The 25,879-nt window shown below is 57.9% G+C and overlaps 1 protein-coding gene across 1 annotated transcript; it reads left to right on the forward strand.

Annotated features, from left to right (window-relative positions):
* Positions 1 to 2,095: 2,095 nt before the first annotated feature.
* THRA (thyroid hormone receptor alpha) lies at positions 2,096 to 23,059 on the forward strand. Its single transcript, XM_069543390.1, has 9 exons — positions 2,096 to 2,393; positions 13,283 to 13,635; positions 16,047 to 16,114; positions 16,658 to 16,758; positions 18,667 to 18,814; positions 19,438 to 19,643; positions 20,595 to 20,741; positions 21,325 to 21,583; positions 22,209 to 23,059. Exons 2-9 carry the CDS (start codon positions 13,583 to 13,585, stop codon positions 22,457 to 22,459), a joined length of 1,233 nt encoding a protein of 410 aa, XP_069399491.1. The 5' UTR covers positions 2,096 to 2,393; positions 13,283 to 13,582; the 3' UTR covers positions 22,460 to 23,059.
* Positions 23,060 to 25,879: the final 2,820 nt, after the last annotated feature.

The following is a 25,879-nucleotide window of genomic DNA, read 5'->3' on the forward strand; positions in this document are numbered from 1 at the left end:
TCTTTGAATTCAAAGTGCCTACTCAGGCCCTGGGGAAAAACAGATAGAGCAGGAGGCACTTCATTATCTATGGCTCTGGGTCTGGGATTTCATAAAGTCTCCCACGTCCAATAACTTTAGGGCCTTTCATTAGAGAGATGTGGTGGGGAAGCCAGAATGGAGGGAAGAGGAAAACCATAGTGCTTTCACCTTCCCGCTCTGGACTCCATCACCCTGCCTTAATCCTGACTGTCGTTAGACCTCTTCACTGCCTCTGGTTCTGGCTGATGGAGGCAGAAGATACAGTAGCTCATCTCATAAATATGTCTTATGCATTGAGATTATCTCCCAGCTCCCTGGGCAACCCAGTCCCAAAGGACTGTTTCCACACATGGCACAGCCTGCACGCTGGGCACTGCACAGCACAGCCCTGTCCCCTGCCCCAGGATATCAGCCAAATCCCATCACTGAGGAGGTGGCATCGATTGGCAGACAGCCACCCTCGGTGCTCCTCCCACTGCACGCTGCCTTGACCCTGCACGATCAGCTTCCTGCCCCACACTGCAGCTGTTGCATGTTCACCATGAGCCCAGGCAGAACCCACAGGTTCACTGACTGCATGCTGACTCTGCAGGCTGTAGCTCTAGCTCCCCGCTGCCATCTCCCTTCCCCCATCTGCAAACCCCTCATCACCAGCACTCCACTCTGCATCCCAAGGGTTTCTCCCTAACTGCCCTTCTCATCCCTGTGATTCCAGGGAGGTCCCAAGAGAATTATCCTCCCCTCATCCATGCATTGCAAATGCCAGGACCCCCTGTAAAAGAAGTGGCTGCAACAGAGCCAGGATGCAGGTGGCTGAGACTAAGAAAAGCGAGGGCAGCCCAACTCCCATAGGCTGTTGGTCAGAACCCCACATTTGGAAGTGATTCTGCCTAGTACAATCTGGGCTATTGGTAGAATAGCTCTCCTTCACACACACACACACACACACACACACACACACACACCAGCTCTACACACACACACACACACACACACACACACCCCTTTCCAAGAGCAGACGGTGGAGGCAGGGCTCCGCCCTGGGAGCCGTGGGAAGGCTAGGGCCCCCGCTGGTAAAACTGGGCTAATGACAGCGGGGGAACCGGCGGGCCCAGAGGGGGTGCTGGGGTAATTAGAGTCCTGCCTGCCGCTGGGAGATCTCAAGATGAAAGGGGCTCTGGCGTCACCGGGTTGGTTTCATGTCCACGAATGCAGGTGTGTGTGTGTGTGTGTGCTTGTGTGTGTGTGTGCGTGCACGCGCATCAGAGGTGGGGCTGGCATAATGGAGACCTCTCCTTTGGGGAAGGGGATCTATTTTTTCGCAGCCCACCCTTCTCTCTGGACTGGCCTTGTACATTTGGATGGGGAGGGGCAAACGTGGAAGCAAAACCCGCTGTCCTGAAGCTGAGAGTTAAGGGGGTAGGGCAAGCCTCGCCCCCTCCCCAGCTCAGAAAGAGCACCAGATTGTCGAGGAAATGACTGGTGGCAGTGAATAGAAAAAGCCTACATTGGAGGAGGGTGACATTTGAAAGGGGAGGCAGTGGATCAGGCAGGTAATGATGTTAAAAATGAGCCTGCAAGGGAAGTAATGGGGAAGCATACCCCCAAAAGGATTAAAAACACAGGATGGTTTAATTTAAGAGGACCCCAGGGGTCACGTGCTCAATCCTCGAATTGTAAGGTTGAGGAAGCTTGTCACCTGGAGAGGTGGTGATTTGCTCAAGGTCATACAGGGAGTTACTGGCAGAAAAGGGACCCGAACTCAAAACAAACTCTAAACCGCCTGCGGTTTGGTGTTTAGACTTTCTCCCGGACTTCTAAAGTGCAGGAGGCTCGGCTCCCCGATGTGCCCTTCTCCATCTCCGTGGTGCCACCCCCCCAACCCCCCAATTCTTGCAGCAAGCGAAGGCTATGTTTTAAATGACATCTCTTCCAAAATATGTCACCAAGCACCACTCCTGCCGGAGCCGCCTGGAGTGGGGCGGGCGAGTGCAGGTCGGGAGGGGGCAGAGGCGGCCGAGGGGCGGCCGGGGAGCTGGCCGGGGTCCCGGGGCGCGGCGGGGGGCGGGGGGCGGGGGCCGGCGGCGGCGAGGCGGCCTGCAGGGAGCAGCCGCGAGCCGGCTGGGCGCGCCGAGCCCGAGCCCCTGCCAGAGCGGGGCGGGGGAGGGAGGAGCCAAGAGCGGCCGCCGCCTCTGCCGGAGGAGCCGCGGGGCCGCCACACTCGCCCCCCGCCCCCCCGCGCTCACTCGCACTCACACCCGGGCGCAGGAGGCGGGCGGCCCGGGCCCCACCGGCCCCCCATGGACGCCCCCGGCACGGGGCGCTGAGACCCCCGCGTCGCTGCCCAGCCCGGTCCAGCGCGCCACGCCGAGGTAAGGGGGAGGGAGCGAGGGGGCATTAATATGCAAATGCCTCGCGATTGATTATGCAAAGCCGCGGGGCTCTCTGGCCAGCTCCCAGGCGGGCTGGGGGCGTCCGGGGGGTACCCGCGGCCAGCCTCAGCCTTCCCGGGCGCCCCAGTGACCCTGTCACTGGCCGGGAGCTTGCAGCTTCAACGCCCTGGGGAAGGGAGGCGTTGCTGGGAGGTCGGTGGGCCCCGGGGTTCGCCGGCGGAGATGGCGTCCCGGCCTCCCCCTCGAGGGCCCGCCCGGCCTCTGTCCGGCCCGTCCGCTGCGCATTCCCGGGCCCGGCCCCGCTGCCGGCCGCCGGAGCTCCCCCGCCCGCCGCGCCGCGGTTTGTTTACGGTGCGCCAGAGGCCTGCCCCCCCAGCTCCCACCCCCAGCCTCCCAGGCCGAGGCCGAGTGGCGTTTGCAAGGCTACCTCCAGCAGCGGAGGGCGGTAGGAGGGGGGTGGGAGGTGGGCTTCCCCGAGCCCCAGGAGAAGTCTCCCCCCACCCCACTTCACTCGCCTCCCCAATTGAACATGGCTCTGTGGTTGCAACACAACTAATTGCAAAAACGCGGCTGGGTGTGTGTGTGTGTGTGTGTGTGTGTGTTGGGGGGGTGTATCTGAGGGTCCCTGAATAATTAGGGGAGTTGCAAGCTAGGGTGGTTGGGGAAGAGAGGGAGGAATGGGCCCGTGTTGTGTGCCACCCGCTTCCCTCCCCTTGCAACGTGTCTCTGGTGCCCCTTCTCTGCCTGGGGCCCTCCCTTGTCCAGTGTGAAGGTAAAGCCTGCGGGGTGGGGGTTATCGGGGCAATGGAGAGAGCCTCCCGTTTTCCGGCGAGGGGGGTTTTGGGGGGGGTGGAGGTCTGGAGGTCGCAGAAGGAAAACCAGTGGGATGGGAACCCACCCCTCAATGCTGGCTCAGGCCCCAGGAAGGGGAGGGGTATAGGGGGCTGTGGTCCAAGATGAGGGGGAAGCAAATGTGCCATGCAGACACAGATATGCCCACACACACGGCCACAGGCATACCCAGGGACACCCAGGCAGACTCAAGGACAGGAACTGCTGGACACACCCACATGGGGACAAGGGAAGAGGCACGCTGCCACTGCACAGGGGAGCTCAGAAGGGTGGGACACACCCACGGGAGACCAACCCATGCACATACCCAGGCACAGGGTCACGGGGAGATGCTCTCATACACAACAAGGAGGAGTCCTATCACCCACACAGAAAAAGTCACTATCGCCTGCATGCATGAACGCAGAGCAATTGCACACAGCCACACATTACAAAAGACCCTGTCACTCACAGGCACACACGTGCTCGCATGAGCCCAGTCACACAGGCATCATCGCCTTGCCGTGACAGTCGCTGTCACTCGGTCAAACGCAAACGCAGTTGCACATCAACCCACATATACGCAACTCAGCAACAAGTATTTTCCTGGACTCTTACTGTGGCTTTCTGAGGTGCTGTGTACCACACACAAAAAATCCAGCTCCCATAATGGTGGAAGGCACGCAGTCACTATAGGTAACATTCTCTGTCTCTTTCCCTTGTCATCCCGCTCCCTAGATGGTGAGCTCCTTGAGACCCAGGAGAGTCACTGGAATTGCTCTGGATCCCACCCGGAGCTGAGCATAGGAAGTGCTCCGTAATCCTTTTTAACTGATTGACTGTGGGAACTCTGGACACAGGTGCAGGCATCTGCACACAGTCCCGGGGGCTCAGGTGCAGGAGGCACTCAGAAGGTTCAGGACCGCACAGTCACAGGTCTACAACCCCGATGCACACACTGTAGCTGTGCGGTCAGGCACACCCCTAGATGCACACGCAGTCATAGACTTTTCCCCTCAAGCTTCCTCCTGCCTTCTTTTTCCAGGCTCTTTTTTTTTTTTTTTTGAGGGACAGGAAAATCAGAGCAAAGAGTAAGGGGGAGGGGGTTCTAGAGGGCCGAGTTAGGCTCGTGAAGCAGTGTTAGGTGACTTCAGGAGCTGGGATGACCCTGGCTGCCGGGGGCGGGGGGTGGGGGGTGGGGTGGGGTGGGAAGGGAGTCTTGGGGATACCTGCCTCCTAGGGAGCAGCCCCCATCCCCACCCCGAAAGCACAGTGCCCCTGCTGGGCTCGTTGGTCTGGGCCATTACTGGGGATGCTCACTGGCCTCCCCCCAGCCCTCGCCGAGTTCCTGCCTCCCACCGGGAGTCTGGCCCCTTTTCTCAGCTCTGCCCTCCTGTCTAAACTTGGAAGCCTCCCTTAGGAGGCCGTGTGCTGGTGAGTGTCTGGGTGAGTCTGTGTATTTTTGACTTGGAATTTTGCTCCACCGCGGTCTCCGGGGCTCTGTCTCTCTGTGTCTCTTCTCTTTCCCCTTGCTTCTCCACCAGTCTGTAACTCCCTCTCACCCCGTCCCTATCCACCCCCCTCGCTGACCCCTGTTCTGGTGTCCGTTTCTGCCACAGCCTCCGTGCTTGGAGCTGGGAACCGGCGGTGATGGTCTCCATTCTCCAGTTGCTAGTACTCAGACCCCGCCCCTCGGCCTGCCTGCCCTGCCTCTGGGGTCAGCGAGAGGTTGGGGTGGGGGGCGGGGGGCTCAGCTGGCTGCTCAGGACATCCTGCACTTCCTCAGCCCTGCAGCTGCGGCCAGCAAGTTTGGGGGGCTGCGCATAGGGGAAGAAGAGAAGGGGTCAACCACTACCCACGCTGACTTCTCAGGCCGGTGGGCTCAGCCTGGATGAAAAGTCTGGGTGGGCAAGCCACGGATGGTTAGCGGAAGCTCCTTCCACACTGACCCACTGGAAAATAATCGCCCCCCCCCCCCCGCCCAGGGGCAGTGGCGGGAGTTGGCAGGACCCAGCTGAGCAGGACTCACAATGGCCTTTCTCCACATCCCTGGCAGCTGAGACCCACCTCAGAGATGCCCAACAGCTGTGTCCGCTTTGCCCAGCCTCTGAGCCTGGTTCTGAGGGTACAGCTGCCCAGACTTTGTGTGGGGCTGTGTGAGGCCCTCTCCCATGGGCTGGCCCTTCACTTTGGGCTGGCAGGGCAGGCATTTCTTCCAGAGAGGAAATCTGAGCAGGGGGCACTTACCATTTCTGGCCATGCTCCCCTCTAACTGTTGTCTGAACGATGGATGAGGAGGTACTGGCATGGATTCCACCCTAGAGAATCCATAGCTGCTACAAAAAAGGGAAACTGAGGCTGGGTCACAGGGAACACATAGTTGGATGAAAGAACAAGGTATTGTTCCTCTAGCAGGTGATATGCTATAATGGTTAAAAACAGGGATATATATGTGTATATATATATATATATATATATATGAGCTAGAGTGCCTGAGTGTGAATCCCAGCTCTGCCACTGGCAGTTGTATAATCCTGGGCAAGCAATTTAACCTCTCCTTTGCCTTATCTGTAAACTGAGGATGGTACTACCGACCTCATTTGGCTTTTTGAGGATTACAGCAGTCAGAATATAGGAAATGCTTTTAAAAAGTGCCTGGTGCACAAGCACTGTATGTGTTAGCTGTTACAGCAAGGAAATCTGTGGGTCTGGGGTCCCCTGGATTTCTTGGAGAAGCTTGGTGGAGAATTGGATCTCCTGGACATTACAGGCATGAGGTGGGGGTGGTAGGGATAGTGGGTCCCTAATCTCCAGCCTCCTTGTCACCTCTCCATGATACCTCTCTCTCTCCCACCAGGAGTTTGGGCAGCCTGGAGCCCCTCTGCCACCACTGTGCTTTCCTCTGATCCTCACCTTATTTAGCTGCTTCTTAAAGGAGCCCTCGGTATCTCAGCCTGAACCACACCTCCCCAGTTAGGGACAAATGCACGAATGTTTGGGCATCACTACATCTCTGTTAGGACAAGTCTGAGCACTGGGAGTGTGGGAGAGGAAAAACAAGGAAAGCAGGCTCCTCTCCACAACCCCTCTCACTTCTTATGTGTGGAGTAAGTCACCCTTCCTCTCTCCTGGGGACCCAAAATCTCAGCCACCTACCTTCGAACTGTCATTCAGGACCCACCCTTGGCTGACAGATTCCCCGCCCCTGCATGGAGGGTGGGGGCAGTGAATAAGGAGGGTGTTGGGAGCAGCACCTGGGGGTCCAGGGTCTATCTTGGGTTGCCTCTTATCCTCTGTGAATCTGGTGATAAAACTCTTCTCTCCACCCTCCATCCCTTTTATGCAGCTCCCCCAGGACAGTGGGAGGGATATGCCCTGTGGTGGGCCACTGGGGAACCTCTGGGGTGGGGGTGCTAATCTCAACCCTAGTTCTCATGACTGCAAAGGTGCTTGGGGGACTTTTTGCCTCATGGGGAGGGAGGCACGCATGACCGTGGTGGGAAGACCACTGCCTGGGAGCTGGAGGCTGGGTTTTCGCCACTTGCCAGTTGCTGACTTTGGGTTTAGGTTTTCGTAATCTGGAGACAGGGATGCCCACCTCGTGCAGAGTGAAGGCAAATGGCATAACGTGAGATGACACCTGTAGTCAGCCCCTGTTGCGAGCTGTCACGGCCAACAGGGCCTGTGGATTCCCTTCTCTTCCCAGGGTCTGGAACGCTGCAGGGTGGGTGGGGACACACAGGCCACTTGGAACCAGAGACGGTTCTCAGGCTCTCACAGAGGCGGCTGGGGCTGGTGGGGAGAGGACCGTGTGGTTCTCAGGCGTGTGGTGTTGCCTGCCCTCCTCCCTGGCAGGCCACGGCTGGGGCACCAAAGGGGGGCCACCCTGTGGCATGCGGGGCTGTGAGGTGGTCCAGAGGGAGGCGTCAGTTCTCTGGGCAGACAAGGGGAACAAGATGGAACTCACCGGTGCCCAGAAAACGCTATCTTTGCTCCCCTGCTTTGGAGGCGGGCACCCAGTCTGGGCACGGGGACTGGGGTTAAAGGTTAGGGCCAAGAGCACGCCTCTGGCACTGGCACAGAGCAGCGGGACTGGACCCAGCCCCCACGCCTCTTCTTCCTCCTCGCTTCCTCTTGTAAGGAGGAGATGAGCTCTTGGCTCCCAGAGCCGCCTGTTTCATTTTCTCTTTCACCCAGGCGCATGGGGCGTGGGCGAGGGAAGGGGAGTGCGCGGACCCCAGGCTTTAGTGGCTATCGGGCGTCTTGGTACACAGCAGTGAGTGGGTGTGTTGTGCGCGCATCCCTGTGTGCGCATTTTGTGCATGTGTGGGCCGGGGAGGGCTCTGACTATCCGCTGGAATGGGGTACCGGAGCCCGCGGCTCTGCGCATGCGGGGTGAGTGTGTGTGTCTGCACGTGTCCGTGTGTGTGCGGGCAGACTCGGCTGCTTTTACTTGCTCGCTCTCGCCTGCTCTCTCTCTCTCCCTCCCCTCTCCCCCTCTCCCGCTCTCTCCCTTTCCCTCTCTCCCTCTCTCTCTCACACACACACAATTTTCGATCTCTCCTCCCTTTTCCTCATTCCCTCCCTCGTCTCCCTGCTCCTCTCTCCCCGCTTCCCTCTCAGTCCCTCCCCCCACCACTCCAACCCTGCCTGTGCCTGTTCGGCTTGGCTGGGGGCTATCTCTGCCTCTCTGGGGGTGCCAGGGAGAACATCCCCGCTTTTCGCTTCCCCTCGACCATTCCCTTCCCTCCTGGGCGGAGCTCCCCAGGGCTCGCAGACTCCTCTGTGCCACCTCCTCCCTGGAAGAGGGGAGTGGGGAAAGGAGGACCCCAGCCCTGTGCCCATGATGCCATCTGCAGTGAGCGCCTTGGCCCCGTGACATTCATGCCTCCAGCCTTCAGCTGCCCCAGCTCCCAGCTCCGATTACCCACTGGCTGCTTGGGGGGGTGGGGGCAGGGAGAGCGTTCTCAGCCTGGGGGTGCTCCTAACTCTGCCTTCTTGGCTATTTGGATCTCCCTCTCCATTCCTTGTGGGGAGTGGGGGGTAGGTATGGAGATCTGTGGGTTGGCAGGGAAGGGGCTGAGCTCTTGAGCAGGAGCTGTGGGCACCACCATCGTCAGTAGGTGCAGTGGGGGGTGTGGAGGTGAGCCCCACACCTGGGTGCCCACCTTGCTGCCTGATGGGAGCTGGCCTGGGGTGGGAGGAGGGGCAGGAGAGCAGCAGGTGGGTGAGGTTATGGTGGGGGTGGGCGGAAGCCCGACAGTCTTTGATGTTCCTACTGGGCTTCTGGCCCAAGTCAAGGCTACTGTTGATGTCTTTCTGTCTCTGACCTGCAGGGGGGAATTTCCTGTTATATTCTTTTGGGGGAGAGGATCCTTTTGTTTAAGTAACCAATCTCCCCCTTATATCCCCCACCCCCATCTCCCATTAGCCTCCAAGGCCCCAGAGTGGCTCAGGGGATCAGAAATCAGGGGTCACTGCCCTTGAGCTCCAGAATCTCTTCTCATGGGGGCCCTGTGAGAGCCCACCGAAGGCTGCTGCCTTCCCCTGGCCCCTCCCGCTTGCCAAGCTGGTGCCTGCGTCTGTCTGTGTACTCCTCTGCCATCACACACCTGCCAAATAGCACCTCCCGTCCCGCCTTCACCCCTCCTCTCTCTCCCAGCACTGGGATAACAGGAGTTGGGTGGGGCAGCCCCGCCCCCCCAGTCCATACCTGAGAGTAGCACGGCGAGGGGGGGGGGGCGGGGGGTCGGATCTGGGAAAGGAGATAAAGGTCCCAGCCCTGAGAGGCACCCAGCCCTCAACCTGGGGGCCTGTGTTGCTGCCGCCGTCGCCAGAACCCCCGGGGGCTGTTGGTGTCTGTGGCTGCCCATGGGAGCCCACGTTGGCACAGGCGGTCATGCCTGCACACAGATGCCCGTGTTTGCCTGTGCATGCCCGCGCGTGTGTCTGGTGTGTGTGTTTGTGTGTGGGCTGCAGTGGCCACCTGGGCCTCTTAGCATCACCCTTGTTGGCCCCCATGGTGTGCAGTCAGGGCATCAGTGCCAGATGATTGGGAGTGGGGGTGAAGTGTCTCCCCCCACCCTAGCAGCAGGCAAAGGGGAAGGGGAGAGGGAGGTGCGAACCTCCCCACAGCACTATTAATAGCCCACATGCCAGGCCACCAAGAACCAGCTGTCACCGTGGAAACCATTTCTGCTCTGCCCTCCCCCCAGCCTCTGAGGTGGGACTTGGGCGGGGCACCGAGCACCCCCCACCCATCTTCCTTTGTTACCTTTCTCTCTGTGTCTCCTCCCCTCCTCTGTCCTTCTGTCTCCCCCACCCTTCTCTCCCCACCCCCACCTCCCTGCCGCCTTGCTTCTTCTCCATCTACTTCATTGTCATCCCTGCCTCTACCCCAGTCCCGGCCCATCTCTTTGTTCTTGCCCCTCCTCATCTTTCCTCTCCTCTCCCCCTTCGTCCCTTTCACCCTTCTCCTCCTCCTCTTTCTCCCCTTTTCTCAGCCCCCCTCTCTCTATGTGTGTCCTTCCCTCTGCTTGGCAAGGAGGAGGGCTGGGCTTTCCTTAGCGCATTAAGGACAAAGTTCAGAGGCCCTGACAGGTAGGGCCAAAGCCAAGAGTAGACACAGAGGAGTCTGGTGTGGAGACCTGGGGGCTCGATCCAGGGCAAAGAGTGTGCCCCTCTGGCAGCCCTCGGCATCCTTCCAGGGAGTCCCTTGGGTCCACAGGACTGCAGAGTGGGACAGTCCCGGCAGCAGGGACCTGGCATGGTGCCTATGGATGCTGCATCGGCCTCTTGTCTCTGTCCCCCCATCCCAGAAGCACTTAAGCTTAATGAAATGTTTCCCCCTCCACGGGCGCCTTGCCCACACTGCCACCAGGCAGCTCTTATCTGACAAGGAGGGAGTGGGTGGCCAGGCCTGCCGACAGGTGGGCCTTGCCTCCCAGCTGTCCAGCCTCCTCTGCAGCGTGGCTCCAGCCCCTCTGCCTGCAGGGGCCTGAGCCTCTTCCTCTGCAGGTCTGTGCCCGGCAGGCACTTGGGGAACTGACAGGATTCCAGGAGGAGGGGTGAGAGGCTGCCCTTCAGGGTGGGTGTCCCCGCCCCACTTCCCCGTGGACTTTCATCTGCCCACGGCCAACGCAGGCCTGGCCCACGTGCCGTGTGCCTCCCTGCATGCTGGGCTCTCTGCCCGCTCTGTCGCCTCAGAGGCCCAGGTATGTCCCCAGAGAGATGACAAGGAGCCCTCAGGGGTGCCAGCCTCTTGCTAAGTGCCAGGCGAGGGTGCCCTGAGCAGCGAGGGCAGGACCTTGCTCCACTGCCCGCTGCCAGGGCCTCCGGGGATCCTAGGTGGTACCGACAGGCAGCAGGCACCGGTCTGCTCAACGCCCCTCCCAGCAGGCACGTGCAAGCCCTTGGCAGTGCCCAGACACATTTGGAGTTAAGACTGGGCCTGGGAGGGGGAAGGGAAGATAAACATGGTGGCTTAGGTTGGCACTGCCCCAGGTGTGCCCTGTAGGGGCAGTGGCAGGAGTGAGCGGGGAGGGGGTTCCTCCAGCTCTATGGCCTGAGAGGGAGCTGCCCACGCCACGTGCTGCGCCAGGACTCCCTGCCTTGCCTGGCCCACAGCTGTCCGTACCCATTCCTGCACTCCCTGGCTGCCTTCACCTGCCCCCAGGGCCTGCTCCCCAGGGCTGCCCCTCTCTCCCTTTGCCCACTCCTGTGCCTGCCTCCTCCCCTCCCCGGGGGCGCCCGGGCCTCAGGCTGGCGAGTGGATTTTTCCAGCTTCTGTAAACAAGTGGTGGCAGCATGCCAGGTGGGCAGGAGACAGGCGGGGGCAGCACCGCAGCCAGGGTGTGCCAAGCACCGAGGCACAGTCTTGGGGGGAGGGGGAGACAGGGAGACACCCAGCCCCGGGGAGAGAGAGAGAGAGAGAGAGACATTCAGATGCAGACAGACAGACCAAAGGAAGCTTCACTGGGCACAGAGAGAGGTGGAAACAGAGGCGACAGAAAATAGCCCTCTATTGTCAGCCCCACCCCCACGGCTACCCTGGCCCCCCTACCCCTCAGCTCTGGCTGGGAGCGGCAGGCCTCTGTGCCCAGGCTCTGGGCAACCCCACCCACTCCTTTTCTCCCCCACCTCCACCCCTTAGGGCTGGCTACGCCATTATAAATTTATAACAGGAATTTCTCCGCAAGCCAAGAAAAACTTGACCTACTTTCTTGACGGCTCCCTGGGCTAAGGCTCCCCGCTCGCACCCGCGCAGCACCCCCCCCCCCAGTGTCTCCTGTCCAGCCCCCAGTGCCCAGTTCTGGTCTATGGGGGTATCAAAGGCAGAATGGGCGACCCTTCTGTCCTCCTGCCCTGCTCCCCAGGATGGGGACTCACCCCAGTGCCCTGTCCCATGGCCTGGCCCTGCCCTGCCCAATGGCCTGACTTATCTCTCCCTTCCCCTCCCACCCAGACTCCTTATCAGTTCTTGGAGGTGGGGCCGAGGGGCAAAGCCTCTGGTGCAGCAGTTGCAGGATGGAGGGATGAAGGGGTGTGTGTGGGAAGCTGCACCTTTTGTCCCCTCTCATGTGCCCCCACCTGCCTGTGTGGGCAGACATGGAGCCTCAGGTCTGCAGCCTGGGGTCAGCAGTGTGGCGTGGAGGGAATGGTTGGCCCAGGTTGGCACTGCCCTAGACCCCAGGTAGCAGAACAAGGCCAGCGTTGGAGGCAGGCTGCTGACTAGCTGCGCCCACTTGAGTGAATGTTCAAGCTTTCTGAGGCTTCGTTTACTCACCTGCGAAGTTCTGATACCAGAGGGCACATGTTCTATGTGCCATTAACGGGGGTTATTTTCCATTCCCTGTTCCCTTGCCTTCCTGGTGGGTGGCAGCTCAGCTAAACCAATGGGGAAGGGGAAGCCTGGTCCTCAGACTGGGAAGTGTGATGTGGGACCTTGTATGGGAATCACCTTGTGGGGCCAGGGTTGGGGAGTCATAACTGGGCCAGCAGCTGGGGGAGGGGGCAGCTCCCTACTGTTTTCAGCGTCCCTCTTCATTGAGGCACTCCGGTGGGTGTTCAGGATTCCTGCATGCCACCTCTACAAACCAGGCTTCCTTCCCCAGTACACCCCCCTCCCCCCCCCCGACCCCCTGCCGCCCTGTGCCTGGGCTCAAAGCTGCCCATCTCTGGTGGCCTCTTGCTTTACACTACTGATGAGTTTTAGGAAAACTTGGCGAGGGGGTTGGTAACAGCAGCTGATGTTTAATAGATGCATATTAAGGGCCAGGAACTTCCCAGGTGGCGCTAGTGGTAAAGAACTCGCTTGCCAATGCCAGAGACACAAGAGAGGCGGGTTCGATCTCTGGGTCAGGAAGATTCCCCTGGAGAGGGAAATGGCAGCCCACTCCGGTATTCTTCCCTGGAGAATCCCATGGACAGAGGAGCCAGGCAGGCTATAGTCCATGGGGTCGCAAAGGGTCAGACACGACTGAAATGACTTAACACACACACAAGGGCCTCACTTGATTGTGAGGATTGAGACAAGGTACATGGATGACCTCATTCTTTCCCGCCATCCTTGTTCATGTCTGGAGATCAGGCTGTGGATCTCCAGTCTTGCCTGCTCTGTGGTGGTTCTTTATTTTTTTGCCTGCTCTCTGTTGATTTGAATGGTTATCCTAGTCCTCTCCCTGTGCCTGCCCTCTATGACTACCACTATCTCATTATTTTCTTTTTCAAAGTATTTATTTATTTGGCGTGCTCCAGGCCTTAGTGGTGGCACACTGGATCTCAGGTCTTCCTTGCGGTATTCAGGAACTTCAGTTGTGGTTTGCGAACTCTTAGTTGCAGCCTGTGGGGTCCGGCTGCCTGACCAGGTATTGAACCTGGGCCCCCTGAATTGGGGGCATGGAGTCTTAGCCACTGGAGCACCAGGGAAGTCCCCCATCATCTCATTATAAGCCCGAAAATGTTGGTACCAAAGGAATCCTATTCACCTAGCCCCACCATGGCGCCACCTTATCCCTGCCTCTCTCCTCTCTCTGCAGGGACCTCTGGACAGGACAAGATTCAGAAGTTACTCTTCCCACCCAGGACCCCTTTACAGACCCAGCTTGCTCCCCGACCCAGCCCTACCACCTGCCATTCCCTGGCCCCTTTCACCGCCCGCCCCCCTTGGGGCTCAGGGCATGGTGTGAAAGGCCAAGTGCTGAGGCGGGCACCATGGGTGCTGTGCCCTAGGGCCTGTGTGGCAGGGGGTGGGTGGCCTGTGGGTGTGCCGGGGGGGCCAGTGTGCCCACCCCAGTCTCTCGGCGTGCTGGAGGGCATCCTGGATGGAATTGAAGTGAATGGAACAGAAGCCAAGCAAGGTGGAGTGTGGGTCAGACCCAGAGGAGAGCAGGTAATGCGTTCGGCAGCTACGTCGTGCCAACTCCTAGGCAGCAAGCAGGGTCACCTGGCTGGGCCCAAGAGAGCTGAGCTTGGGCCTTTTAAGTACCTCTGTGGTGGGGGCCAGGGCGGGGGCATGAGGCCAGCCAGCCTGCTGCCTACCTTTGCCCAGGAGATGAGGTCATGTTCCCATGTGGCAGGGAATTAGGCACCTGGATGGACAGATGCCCATTCTAAAAGGGGGAGGTGATGTAGAGTAATTACAGGCGGCAGACACATGGCCCCTCCCTGGATGGTGCTGGGCATCTCAAATTCTGCCCCCCTCCCTGGTCCCCTCGGCCACCCTCACCTGCATCTGTGGAATCCAAACAGCCTTGCCATTTGCCTCCTTTCCTCCTCTCCCTAGCAGCTCATTCCCTTCTGACTGCCATTGTGCAGTCCAGAAGCCATGGTGCCTGTTACATGACATTTCAGGGAACATGGTCCGGTAGCTGTTGGTCACAGCGCACACTTATATTTGGAAGCTATTGGGAGCCTCACAAGCTCTTCCTTGTTCATGGGCAAGGGCGGGCACTACCATGGAGCTCCTCCCAGGAAGTGGAAGTGAATACCAGCTATGAAGATTTTGCTCCCACGTGGAGCAGACATCAGCCTTGCACACACAGCTAGGGATGGCTTACCTACCATCTGCAGTGCCTTTCAGGAGCCCAGAGGGTCTCTGCCTCTCCCATCGGCTCCAAGCAGCACAGAGCTCTGTCTCTGTTGGCATGGTGCCCTGGGAGCTGGGTACAGCCTGTGCCTATGGCCGGGGAGAGGGTGGGGGATGGGTGCTCTGGGGAGCAGTGTGGCCGTTGCCTAGGAGACCAGATCCTGAGCCAGGAGGCTGGAGTCCTGGCCCAGCAAAGCCTTGGGGCCCAAGACTGGGTCCCTGGAAGGGTGGAGTAAGTAGATGGGGCTGGTGGTTAGGTAAGGGCAGTGGGGTATCCCCCTACCCAGTCCCTACCCCAGGGAACTCTGAAAAAGATGTACCCTGTCATTGCATAGCTTTCTCTTACAGCCTCTGTACCTCCATGCCCAGACTTCTGTGGGTCTGGGAGAGTCTGCTCCTAAGGCAGAGAAAGGCGGGAATGCCAGTTCCTGGTCCCCCTAGGACTGCAGCCCCTCCCCTGACAGCCTCCCCTCCCCCATGTCCTTGCGCCACCTTGTGGCTAGCTCTGGTACTGCACCCAGAGGCTGTAACTGATTAATTGCTGAAGACCGTCAGTCAGCTCAGCTGGGGCCTTGATAGCTAGGCATTCCCCCATACCCACCCCTCCGGCGACAGGAGGCAGATCTGACCCTCGAACCGTTCTAGAAATTAAACAGGGGCAATCCCCAGGGTGTGTGGGACACAGAGCTATCTGTGACTGTGACCCTGGCCAAGGTCACTGTGTCAGTGTGTTGGTAGTTGCATGGGACTCTGGAGGGAGGACTCTGCAACATGCCACACGCGGGGTGGGTGTGAGAGGTTATACAATCCGTGCATGCATGTAGAAGCTTATGTAATCTGTGTGTGCTGAGGTTATGTAACACATATGTGGAGAGGCTGGCCACATGCATGTGCAGTGGCTGAGGGCTGCTATAACACCTTACATGGAGAGGCCCTGGGTCTTTGTTCTGGCTCTGACCCCTGCCCACCGTGTCAGCTGGCACAGGTGGGGCCTCAGTTTGCTGTTCTGTTAAATGGGGCCCATGGACAGGGTGGCTTTGGGAGTCCCATCCTTTTCTCATGTTCTTGAGTCTAGGTTCTGGTGGTCCACTGTGGTTATCTAGCATGTATGCATGAGCTGAAAATCAAATGACATGCTCGCTGTGGGGAGGGGCATGGTATTATTAGGTGCCTGTCTAGAGGGTTGTGAAACACGTGGGCATATCCTTGAGGCCGTATAACATTTGAGAAAGCCCTGAAAGTCACATCCACATAGATAATAGAGACTGCTGCTTATGTACCATGCTTGGGTTTATACTGAAGGCAGCATAGGTGTTCATATGTTCATATGTGCTGGTTTTATGCTGCATATATTTGTGTGTATTCTAAGCTTATATAGTTTTAAGCGTGTCCTAAAGATTCATGTCCTGAGATTCTTTCTGCATATGTGTCAAGCACTGAAGGCTTAAATATGTGGATGTTTTATAGATGATGGATGTTTAAGGTTCTCTAATGTGTGTGTGAGTGTGTGTTGGGACCCTTGAACATACTTGTGCTCCAGCCAAGCCCCTTATTTCTTGCTCAGATAGCTGGACCCTTCTCAGTTTTGTCGGCTGACCTGAAGGTGCGAGGTAGATGGAGGGAGTCAGGCCTGAGGCATAACCTCAGCCCCTTGGATGCAAAGGGGGGCTGCCCAAGGTCTGCTCTCTGATTCTACCCACTTTGCCCCTATCCAGTACCAGGTCACCAGATGGAAAGCGAAAAAGAAAGAACGGCCAATGTTCCCTGAAAACCAGCATGTCAGGTGAGCCTGGCTGTGTGTGCCCTTCCTCCCCACCCTCAACCCCACCAAACCAGCAAAGGGCTCTTCTGGGGCCTGGGCTTGTACCAGCAGGTCCTGTGTCCTGTGGGAAGAGCCTCCTGGAGAGCTTGGGATGGACTTGTCTGGGTGAGATGTGTGACGTGGAGCATGCCCCAGCCACTGAGGATGGAGTAGGTCAGAAAGGGCCTCTTCCCTTCTCTTCTCCCATCACGCCCTTGCCTGAGGTCCCCGAGATGAGCTGCTGCCGAGATTTGCTTCTCCTTCTCCTGTGTCCCCTGCCCCTGGGATGCAGCAAGAGAGAAAAGCCCTGAAGGGGCAATCAGAAGAACTGAATTCTCCATATTCTTAGGGAAGGGGATGAGCAAGATGACCTCTGTTATGTCTCCAGGACTCTGCCTGGAGACAGAGAACCCTTCAGGGAGGCTGGGCAAGGAAGGAAAAGTGGGGGGATGGAGAGAGTATCAAAGCCTCTCTGCTGGGGCCCCAAGCCATGCCTGCCTGCCTGCCTCCCTTCCTCCCTCCCAGGGTATATCCCTAGTTACCTGGACAAAGACGAGCAGTGTGTCGTATGTGGGGACAAGGCAACCGGTTATCACTATCGCTGCATCACTTGCGAGGGCTGCAAGGTATGGACCAGCCAGCTCCTGCCCCTCCCCCACCACCTGAGCCCCCGACTCGTTCCCTTAAGTCCCTCAGCACCTGGCCCGACAGACAGCTCTATAAACGTGTAACCTAAAGCCCACCTATTTCATCATCATTTCCCCTGTTCATTCATTTGTTCATTCATAATCACTGCTCTGCCACTCCTAGGCAAGAGGCCTCATCTCTCTGAGCCTCAGGTTCTTCATCTATAAAATGGGTTAGGATAATGATAATACCTACCACATAGCATTGTTGGGGGAATTAAATGAGATAGTGCACATCGAGTATTTAACACAGTGCCAAACAGAAAAGAAGCACTCAACAAATGTCTGCTTCCATCCATCCACTCAGTGTATTAAGTGTCAGATGTATAGTACCTGCCTTGACCTCAAGCTGCTCACAGCCTACCAGAGAAAGACTGACGTCAGCTGAAAGCAATATCAGTGTTTTTTAAATGTGGTTCCTGGACCGCCTATAGTACTTGTTAAGTGCAGGTCCCCAGGCCTCATCCCAGCCCTGCTCAATCAGAACATTCTGTGGTGGCTGCCAGGCATCTGCCTTGGAACAGGCTCCCCAGTTGCTTCCACTGCCCGTGAAAGGTTGAGAACCTTTGCTCGGGAGGGGCATGGTGGAGCCCAGAGGAGAGGATGGCAGAGTCTCCCTGGGCAGAGGGGACAAGGTCGTAGACTTGGGGAGACTTAATTAGATCTCACTTTGGGCATTTCAACCTACATGGTTTGTCTAGAGTCATCACCTCCTGAAAATATAAGACCTTTCAAGAAACAGAAAGATTAAGAATACATCGAGGCTTCAAGATCCTCTTTTCTTGCTGTCAGTCAAGCCAAGACCACCAGGAATGGAGAGTCCCCTAGCCGCATTCGTGGAAGCATTACCAGCAGTGTAGCACAGAACAGAGAGTCACACCCTCAAGGCCCTCTGAGTCCCAGTGGGTCATCCTAAAAGGACAGAGATGTCTTCCCACTCCTAGAGAGTCTGATGGTATAGGTTTAGAATGAGGCCCAGGAATCCGTATTTTTGATCGGTGGATTTTAATTGCACCCCAGAATCTGAGAACTCAAACCTTGCGTCTCATACCTCAGGTCCAGTTCTGACCGTTTAGCCATATAACTTTGGGCAAATGGCTCAATCTCTCCAAGCTTCAGTTTCTTAGTCAGCAACATGGAGATAGTAACAGTTCCTACCTCATGGGGTTGACACCAGCATTAAAGGTGATGATACATGAAAGAAAAGGTTTAGAAGCTCCTGGCTCATTGTAAGTATGCAGCAGACGTTAGCCCTACATATTATTACTGCCATCTTGAGTCTTGAGGTTTTTTTTCCTTTAAAGCAAAGGTTAAACTCCGTATATAAAATTGAAAGTTTTCTTTTCAAGCTAATACTAGTCCATGCCCAATGCCTTTTCTTGATTTTTTTTTTTACATTCTCCCTGCCCCTCCACCATTTCATGAATTCCACCTGCATAGGCCAACAGGCAGTGTGTATGAGAATGGTTTGGGGCCAGTGTTGTTTCTAGAGTTGTTTAGCAAGATGGAAAATCAGGTATTAATTGGATGTCCACAGTGGCTGTTCCTTCAGGCCTCATCATATTTCACACCCTCCCAGGCTCAGAGCTCCTCTCCGTGGTCACCATCCTTACCTCTGCCACCACCACTCCCCAGGTACCCCGTAGGCAGTTGGGGGCTGAAGACGTGTGTTTCTAAGTCCTGGCAGAGCCCAGGTGATGCTGGGGTTGCTCTGTCCAGAGGATGCCAGGTCCCCTCACTAATTCCCCTAGCCCCTCACCCCCTGCCAGAGAGCTGCATGGTTGGTTCAGGAAGAGAAGATCGTGATCACACCATGCTCTGTCTCTCCCCTCCACGCCCCCACTCCAGGGCTTCTTTCGCCGCACAATCCAGAAGAACCTCCATCCCACCTACTCGTGCAAATATGACAGCTGCTGTGTCATTGACAAGATCACCCGCAATCAATGCCAGCTGTGCCGTTTCAAGAAGTGCATCGCTGTGGGCATGGCCATGGACTGTAAGGGGATGAGTGGGGGGAACCGGGCCAGGCAGCTGAAGGTGGGGTGTGTTCAGATGTGGCAGCTCCCTTCCAGGGTACCCACAGGGCAGAGTGACCATCTGGGTCAGGCTGGTGATGGAATGAGTATTCAGAATCTTCAGGGAATTCAGCAGTCCCTGCGGCCCTCATCTCAGAAGAAAAGGAAACAGAGGATTCCTCTATTGGCCCTGAGCACGGGCCCTGGTGCCTACCTGCCTTTCGCCAGTCAAGGGTCTTCAGAGAGTTGTTGGGTAGAAATAAGTCCTGAGTACCGCACCATAACGCAGTATCTCTGACTGCCAGGGAAGGCACTCCAGTACTCTGTGGGGTGAGAGAGGGCCTCTTGTTAGCTGGGGACTGGATGGCTCAGTTTCCCAGTAACCATTGTCACCTTTAGACCAGAACATGGTATCCTCTGGGTTGGAGTTGATGTGGTCCCAGTGATGATCGTGAGCCAGGTTGTGCCACCCGATTACTAGGGAAGTCATTTAGCCTCTCTTGGCCCTTCCCCTCAGTTTCTCCAACCTGAACACTGGGAAGAGTAGTTTCTGAGCAGGTGGCAGAGTGTGCCATGCAAAGGGCATTGTGTCTGTTGTTGACAGTGGTTCTAGATGATTCGAAGCGGGTGGCCAAGCGCAAGCTGATTGAGCAGAACCGAGAGCGGCGACGGAAGGAGGAGATGATCCGATCACTGCAGCAGCGACCAGAGCCCACTCCTGAAGAGTGGGACCTGATCCATGTTGCCACGGAGGCCCATCGCAGCACGAACGCCCAGGGCAGCCATTGGAAGCAGAGGCGGAAATTCCTGGTAAGGAGAGAAGGGGCATGAGTGAGAGTGGCAGCCTGGTGGCCAGGCAAGGGGAGTGAATTCAGAGTCTCGCCTCCTCCAGGAAGCCTTCTTAGATTAGTCCACCCCAAAGCTGCTAGTCTGCACAGCTTGGCAGTTCTGATTTGTACACCTGTGTATGTGTTACTGCCTTTTCCATCTGATTTGATGAGGGCAGGGCCTTGCCTCATCAAATTTCCAGTGAAGTGGGGAGGATCTCTCCCCCTTTTTCCACAGTGACTGGGAGGCAGGGGCAAGGACACAGTCATGGGACAGTATCTTGAGGAGCCTCCTGGGTGCCACATGTTGTTTTGGGCCTTGGCAAAGCTGAATGCCAAGGAAATGGTCAGCGTGGGAGCAGATGGACAGTTGGTTGTGTATGGCGGGGGAAGGCAGAGAACTCCTGATGGCTGGAGTGTGTCAGCGGGTGAAACAGTACACTGGAAGGAGCACCAGCTCTGAAAGTGAGCACATGTGTGTGTAATGGTTCAGATCCTGTTTCCACCGCTTACTAGGCTCTCGACCTGGGCTTATTACTTAGCTGCACTCTATCTGTTTCCTCATCTGTGAAATGGTGATAAGTATAACATCAACTAGTGGTGATAAGTCATGGTGAGGATTAAATGAGATAATATGTGTAAAACACATGGCCTAATTCCTAGCTACATATTAGTCAAATGTAGCTTCTGTTGTTATGGCATTGCCGCTACTGGTGTTACGATCCTTGTTCTTATTAGCCATCTTGGAGCTCTGGTGCTAGTTTGTTCTCTGTGGCGAGGTGGGAGAAGCCCTAGGCCTGGGACACAGAGTCCCTAGGTGCCGTGGCCCCCCGCTTCCCCAAGCTGCCTTGGAGCTCCCCCTGGTGGGCAGGGAGCCTCAGTGAGTGGTTGAAAGGGGTCTGCAGCCCCAACTGACCCCCATCTCTCCCTCTAGCCGGACGACATCGGCCAGTCACCCATCGTCTCCATGCCAGACGGAGACAAGGTGGACCTTGAGGCCTTCAGCGAGTTTACCAAGATCATCACCCCGGCCATCACCCGCGTGGTGGACTTTGCCAAAAAACTGCCCATGTTCTCCGAGGTGAGTGATGGATGGGAGGAGAGACCTGGTGTCACACTGGAGGGAAGCCTTGGGCTGCTCCCCGGGTCCCCCAGTCCCAGCTCATCCTTCTCTGAAGCTCTCTGGACAGGGAGCAATTCCTATGGGTCAACACACCCAACACACACCCATGCACGCACACACGCATGCACAGGGTGAGCTGATTCCTAAGAACTAACAGGCTCCATGGGCCCAGCCCTGCACCCCCAGCCTCCCCCTGCCCATCTCCCCGCAAGTCTACGTGACCATCCTGACTCTGGAGATTCTTATTTTAAAGAGCTCTAACTCTGTGGACAGGCTGCCCTACTGGCTTGAGAGCTTGGCTACATGGCCTAACTCCCTAAACCTCCCTTTGCTCATCTGCAGTGGGCATGGAGGTAATGACAGGACCTAACTCAGAGACCTAGTTGTGAGGGTTAGTGAAGCAAGGTAGGTCTGCCACCCAGTGCAAGGGTAGCTGTCCAGAGTATGTGTTCCCGGTTGGTGGTGGCCTCGCAGTTCCCAGGGGCGCCTTCAGGGGACACTCATGGGGAGGGTCATGCTGAGTGTTCCTGTGACTCTGCAGCTGCCTTGCGAAGACCAGATCATCCTCCTGAAGGGGTGCTGCATGGAGATCATGTCCCTGCGGGCAGCTGTCCGCTATGACCCCGAGAGCGACACCCTGACGCTGAGCGGGGAGATGGCCGTCAAGCGGGAGCAGCTCAAGAATGGTGGCCTGGGTGTCGTCTCTGACGCCATCTTTGAACTGGGCAAGTCACTCTCTGCCTTTAACCTGGATGACACGGAAGTGGCTCTGCTGCAGGCTGTGCTGCTAATGTCAACAGGTACCTAGCCTGGCTGGGTGGGCTCCGGAGCTTCCAGGGCCCAAGACCTTGGCTGGGCCCCAGGCTTGTCCTTCTTTAACCCCTCAGTCTCTCTGCTCCCCAAGCCCACCTCTCTGTCCCCCAAGCTTATCCCTGTCCGCAGGCCCATCCTCTGTCCACTGTCCCCTGCTCTGTCACCCATCCCCCCTCTGTTCTCTCCAGGCCCATCTCTAGCTTCCCACGCCCTCTTCTATCCTGGCTTCATTTTTCACCTCTGCCCCACATCTGCTCTCTGTCTCTCATAGTCCCCTTTGTTCCCCACCCTTGACTCTGTTCCCATCCACCTTCTCTTCCCCTCCCTCCTCTGTTCTCAGTACCCCTGTCCCTGCCCCCAACCTCCTCCTACTCCTCTGCCCACCCCACCTCTCCACCCCCTAGGCCTGCCTCATCTCCTAGTCTCCTCCCTTCCCAGGCCCACCTCTGACTCCTCTGTCTGCTTTACCAGCCCCTCCACCGGCTTTGCCCTGTGCTTGCCCCCGACTTGCTCCCTGCCCCCGCAGAATGCATGTTTTTCTCCATTCTCCCCCAGCCTCTCGGCCTCTGCCCCCCTGCACCCTCTTAGCCTCGTGCCCCTCCTTCCCTGCAGACCGCTCGGGCCTGCTGTGTGTGGACAAGATTGAGAAGAGTCAGGAGGCGTACCTGCTGGCGTTCGAGCACTACGTCAACCACCGCAAACACAACATTCCGCACTTCTGGCCCAAGCTGCTGATGAAGGTGACTGACCTCCGCATGATCGGGGCCTGCCACGCCAGCCGCTTCCTCCACATGAAAGTCGAGTGCCCCACCGAACTCTTCCCCCCACTCTTCCTCGAGGTCTTTGAGGATCAGGAAGTCTAAAGCCTCAGGCGGCCAGAGGGTGTGCGGAGCTGGTGGGGAGGAGCCTGGAGAGAAGGGGCAGAGCTGGGGGCTGAGGGAGACCCCCACACCTCTTCTCTCCTCCCTCTCATCCTTGGATAGATTCAGCTCCCCACACACACCCCCACACTGCCCTGTCCCTCCTCAGAACCTCCAGCCCTGGGACAGGGCAAACAAATGAACTTGCTATGAAAAGGACAGTGTGGGAGGCGGGCGGGGGGACCGTGTCCTGCAGTTCCCAGGACCCTGTCCTCTGAGAAGGTAGGAGAAGGGAGGGAGAACTAAGAGCGGACAAGCCATCTTGACCGTAGGGGATAGAGGAATGTGGGGTGGGGGCAAAGGCCCTCACTCACCCCCTACACACACACACACACACACACACACACACACACACACACACGAGAGAGCCCCCTTGCCCAGTCTCTTGGCCTAGGTCCCCCCTCCAGGCTGAGGGCCTCTCTGCTTCCCCAGATGCCTGGTGCAAAGAAAGGCTTGGCTTGGCTCCTCCCCTGGAGGTTAAAAATTACAGTCATTCTAACTGCACTTTGGAAACCAGGCAAGGGGAGAAGATAAATGAAGAAATACTAGACAGAGGAAAAAAGAGCGAGCGACTGATAGAGAGATGATATTAAGTTATTAACTGAGGCTGGCCAGAGGGGAGGACCCCCCCTCCCACCCCCGAGCACTTTGAGAGCTGCCCCTCCTCCCCCCAAATCAGAGAGAACTGCCCCCCCCCACATCAGGTCCCCAAGGGTAGGGCTGCCATCAGAGCTGTGAGCTAATACAGCAGGGTCCTGGCCACGCCCCCTTGCCTTGCCCCTCCCTCTGTGCCCTTTGGCACCCCCCCGCCCCAGTACTCCCTCTGCTCTCTGCCACTCGTGCCCGCTGAGTTCCATCTACCTCTCACTCTGGATGCCAGCTGGCCCCTCACCAGCCTGCCCTGCTGCCCGCACAGCTCCCCTTTCAAGTGCCCAGCCCCGGGGGCCTCTCCCTGTCACCCCCCTTCCTCTTCTGCACCTTGGCACCCACACAGGAAAAACTGTGGCTCAAGCTCCCGCCTTCCTCACATCCTGCAGTATTAGCTATGATCCAGATGCTGCTGCCCCGGGGCGGGGGTTGGGGGGCGGCGTGGGGGGAGGCGAAAGGGGTGTGTTTGAGCTTCTCCCAGAACCTGCACACCCGCGGGCCCCTGTTCGCATCCGTCTGCTGGGCTCTCTCTAACCCCTGCCTGCCTTCTTTCCTGCTCCCACTAGCGCTAGCCCGGACTCTGGGCGGGCGGGCCCCAGAATGGGGTGCTTAGATCAGTGGCACTTAGTCAAGGCCCTGGGGGAGAGGGCGGTTGGTGCTCCGCCTTTTTCCTTTGAAGCTCTTTAAGCCAGCCGCCCCTGTGCCCCTGGGACCCCTTCCCCCTCTTCTTTTCTCTAATTCAGGGACTTTGGCTTGAGCCACCTCCCACCCTCCTGGGGAGGAGTGCTCTGTTGGTCTGCACTTGGGTGAGCTGCCCTCCTCCTCCCTTCTTTGCCAGCGCCCACTCCGCAGGGAAGAGAGGGAGGGAGGAGGTAGCCCTCTGAGGGTGGGGGAGGGGAGGGCGGGGAGGGACAGAGCAGACCGGAGGGCCCTGGGCTCAGGGCTGCATGTCGGCAGGGATGGATGGGTGGACATAGATGCCCCCGGAAGCCATGGGGAATGGGGCAGGGGGCGGGGGGCGGGGGGCCAGGGCTTCCTGCGCTTTGCACTATTGGGGCAAAATGTCTTAAGCAGTGGGGAACCTGCCACCCCACCCTGACCCTCAGCCTGCCACAGCCCCCTATACACATGCACACACATGCGTGGAAACACACACACACACACACACACACACACAGGAAGCCCATCGGGGCATGTCCTTTCCCCACTGTTCAGGTGTTCCGACGGGGGGGGGAGGTGGAGGGCCTGGAAGAGCAAGGCTGCCACCTGTGCGTGTGCCTGCCCCGCCCCCTTGGGCTCTTGGGCTGCCCTTGCGGTCTTTGTCTCAATCCCCATCTCTCTTCTGGGGTACTGATTCCTGTATTATTCCAGTCCCATGGATAAGCCCTCTCATACCCTCCTCCCACCCCTGGGGGCCCAGTGGAATTCCTGACCTGTCTGCTGTCTCCCCGTCCCTCCATCCCCACCGCCACGTCTCCATTCCCATTCTCAGCCATGCGCATGGTGGAGAAAAGGCCTCCAAGAGGCTTGGCCTCTTACAGGCACTTGGGAAACCCTCCCTCCCCACCCACCTCTGCCCAGTCATGTGAGCTGTGATCCCCCACTCCTCCCCGTAACCCCTGACCCCTCCCCCCACTCTCAGTGGGGTAGGGTGTGTGTGTGTGTGTGTGTGTTTCTCCGTGTGAATGTGTGAGCAAGTACACGTGGTGGGGGGGGAGCTGGGGGACTCAGGAGTGCCACGCACCTGCTCTAGATGGGCAGCCAGCCGTCCCAGTCCCTGCTTTGGAAGTGGGGGACAGGGCCCTCTTTTGGGGGCCATTGGTGCTAATGAGGGGGATGGCCTTGATGTGGGTGCTTAGCCTGCCTTCCCCAGTATTGGCCCGGGGCACTAGGGCAGGCAGAGTGGGGGCAGCGGGTGCAGTATTGGTGGGAGGAGGGGCTGCTGGGACGAGGAGGAGGGGGCCAGGCCAGGACAAGGGGGTGCCAGAGCCATGACCACTACCCCGCCCCCACCACCCGCCTCTCCATCTCAGTATTCCCCCTCCCATCACTCATAACACACATACCTCATCCAGCCTCCTCCCTGCTCAGACCTGGGGAGGGTGGGGGTGGAGGAGCCCCTACCCCTTCCCCTGGTGGCGGGTCTACAGGGCTGGGAGAGGGCGGGGCGTGTGACACAGACACCGTCCAGAAGGGGGACAGCAACTCCTGCCCTGGGAGCTCCTAGGTGGGAGGAGGGGGACACTTCCCTGCAGGCGCTACTGAATGTATGAGAAGCTGGTGCTGGGGTGGGGGGAGGGGGGCTGTGGCCAGAAACAGGGAAGGCAGTAGGTCCCTTCCCCAGGGAGGGGTTGGGGCCAGTAGGGGTGACCTGGGGGCTCCTACTCCTGCCCCACGTTGACAATCAGTATGTCTGTTATGTGCGATTTTTCACCCCCGTTGTGTTTTGGGTCAGGATTTTAAAGAAAGATATTTTTATGGTAATTGTTGCTCGTCTATTTTACTATATATTTATGTAATAAATATATGATGAAAATAACCCCCTTGGGCACCCCCCCCCTTAGACTTGCGTGCTGTTTCCCTGTATCCTCCCATCTGCTGGCAGAGTACCCACCCCCAAACTGACCAGATGGAGAGGTGTGCCCCCAGCCTTGGCCATATTTCCACCACCCCTTCCCCCTCCCCCCAGAACGAGCACACACCACAGAAGCCAGC

This window comes from Ovis canadensis, chromosome 11, assembly GCF_042477335.2.
Source record: "Ovis canadensis isolate MfBH-ARS-UI-01 breed Bighorn chromosome 11, ARS-UI_OviCan_v2, whole genome shotgun sequence".
NCBI classification, from domain to species: Eukaryota; Metazoa; Chordata; class Mammalia; order Artiodactyla; family Bovidae; genus Ovis; species Ovis canadensis.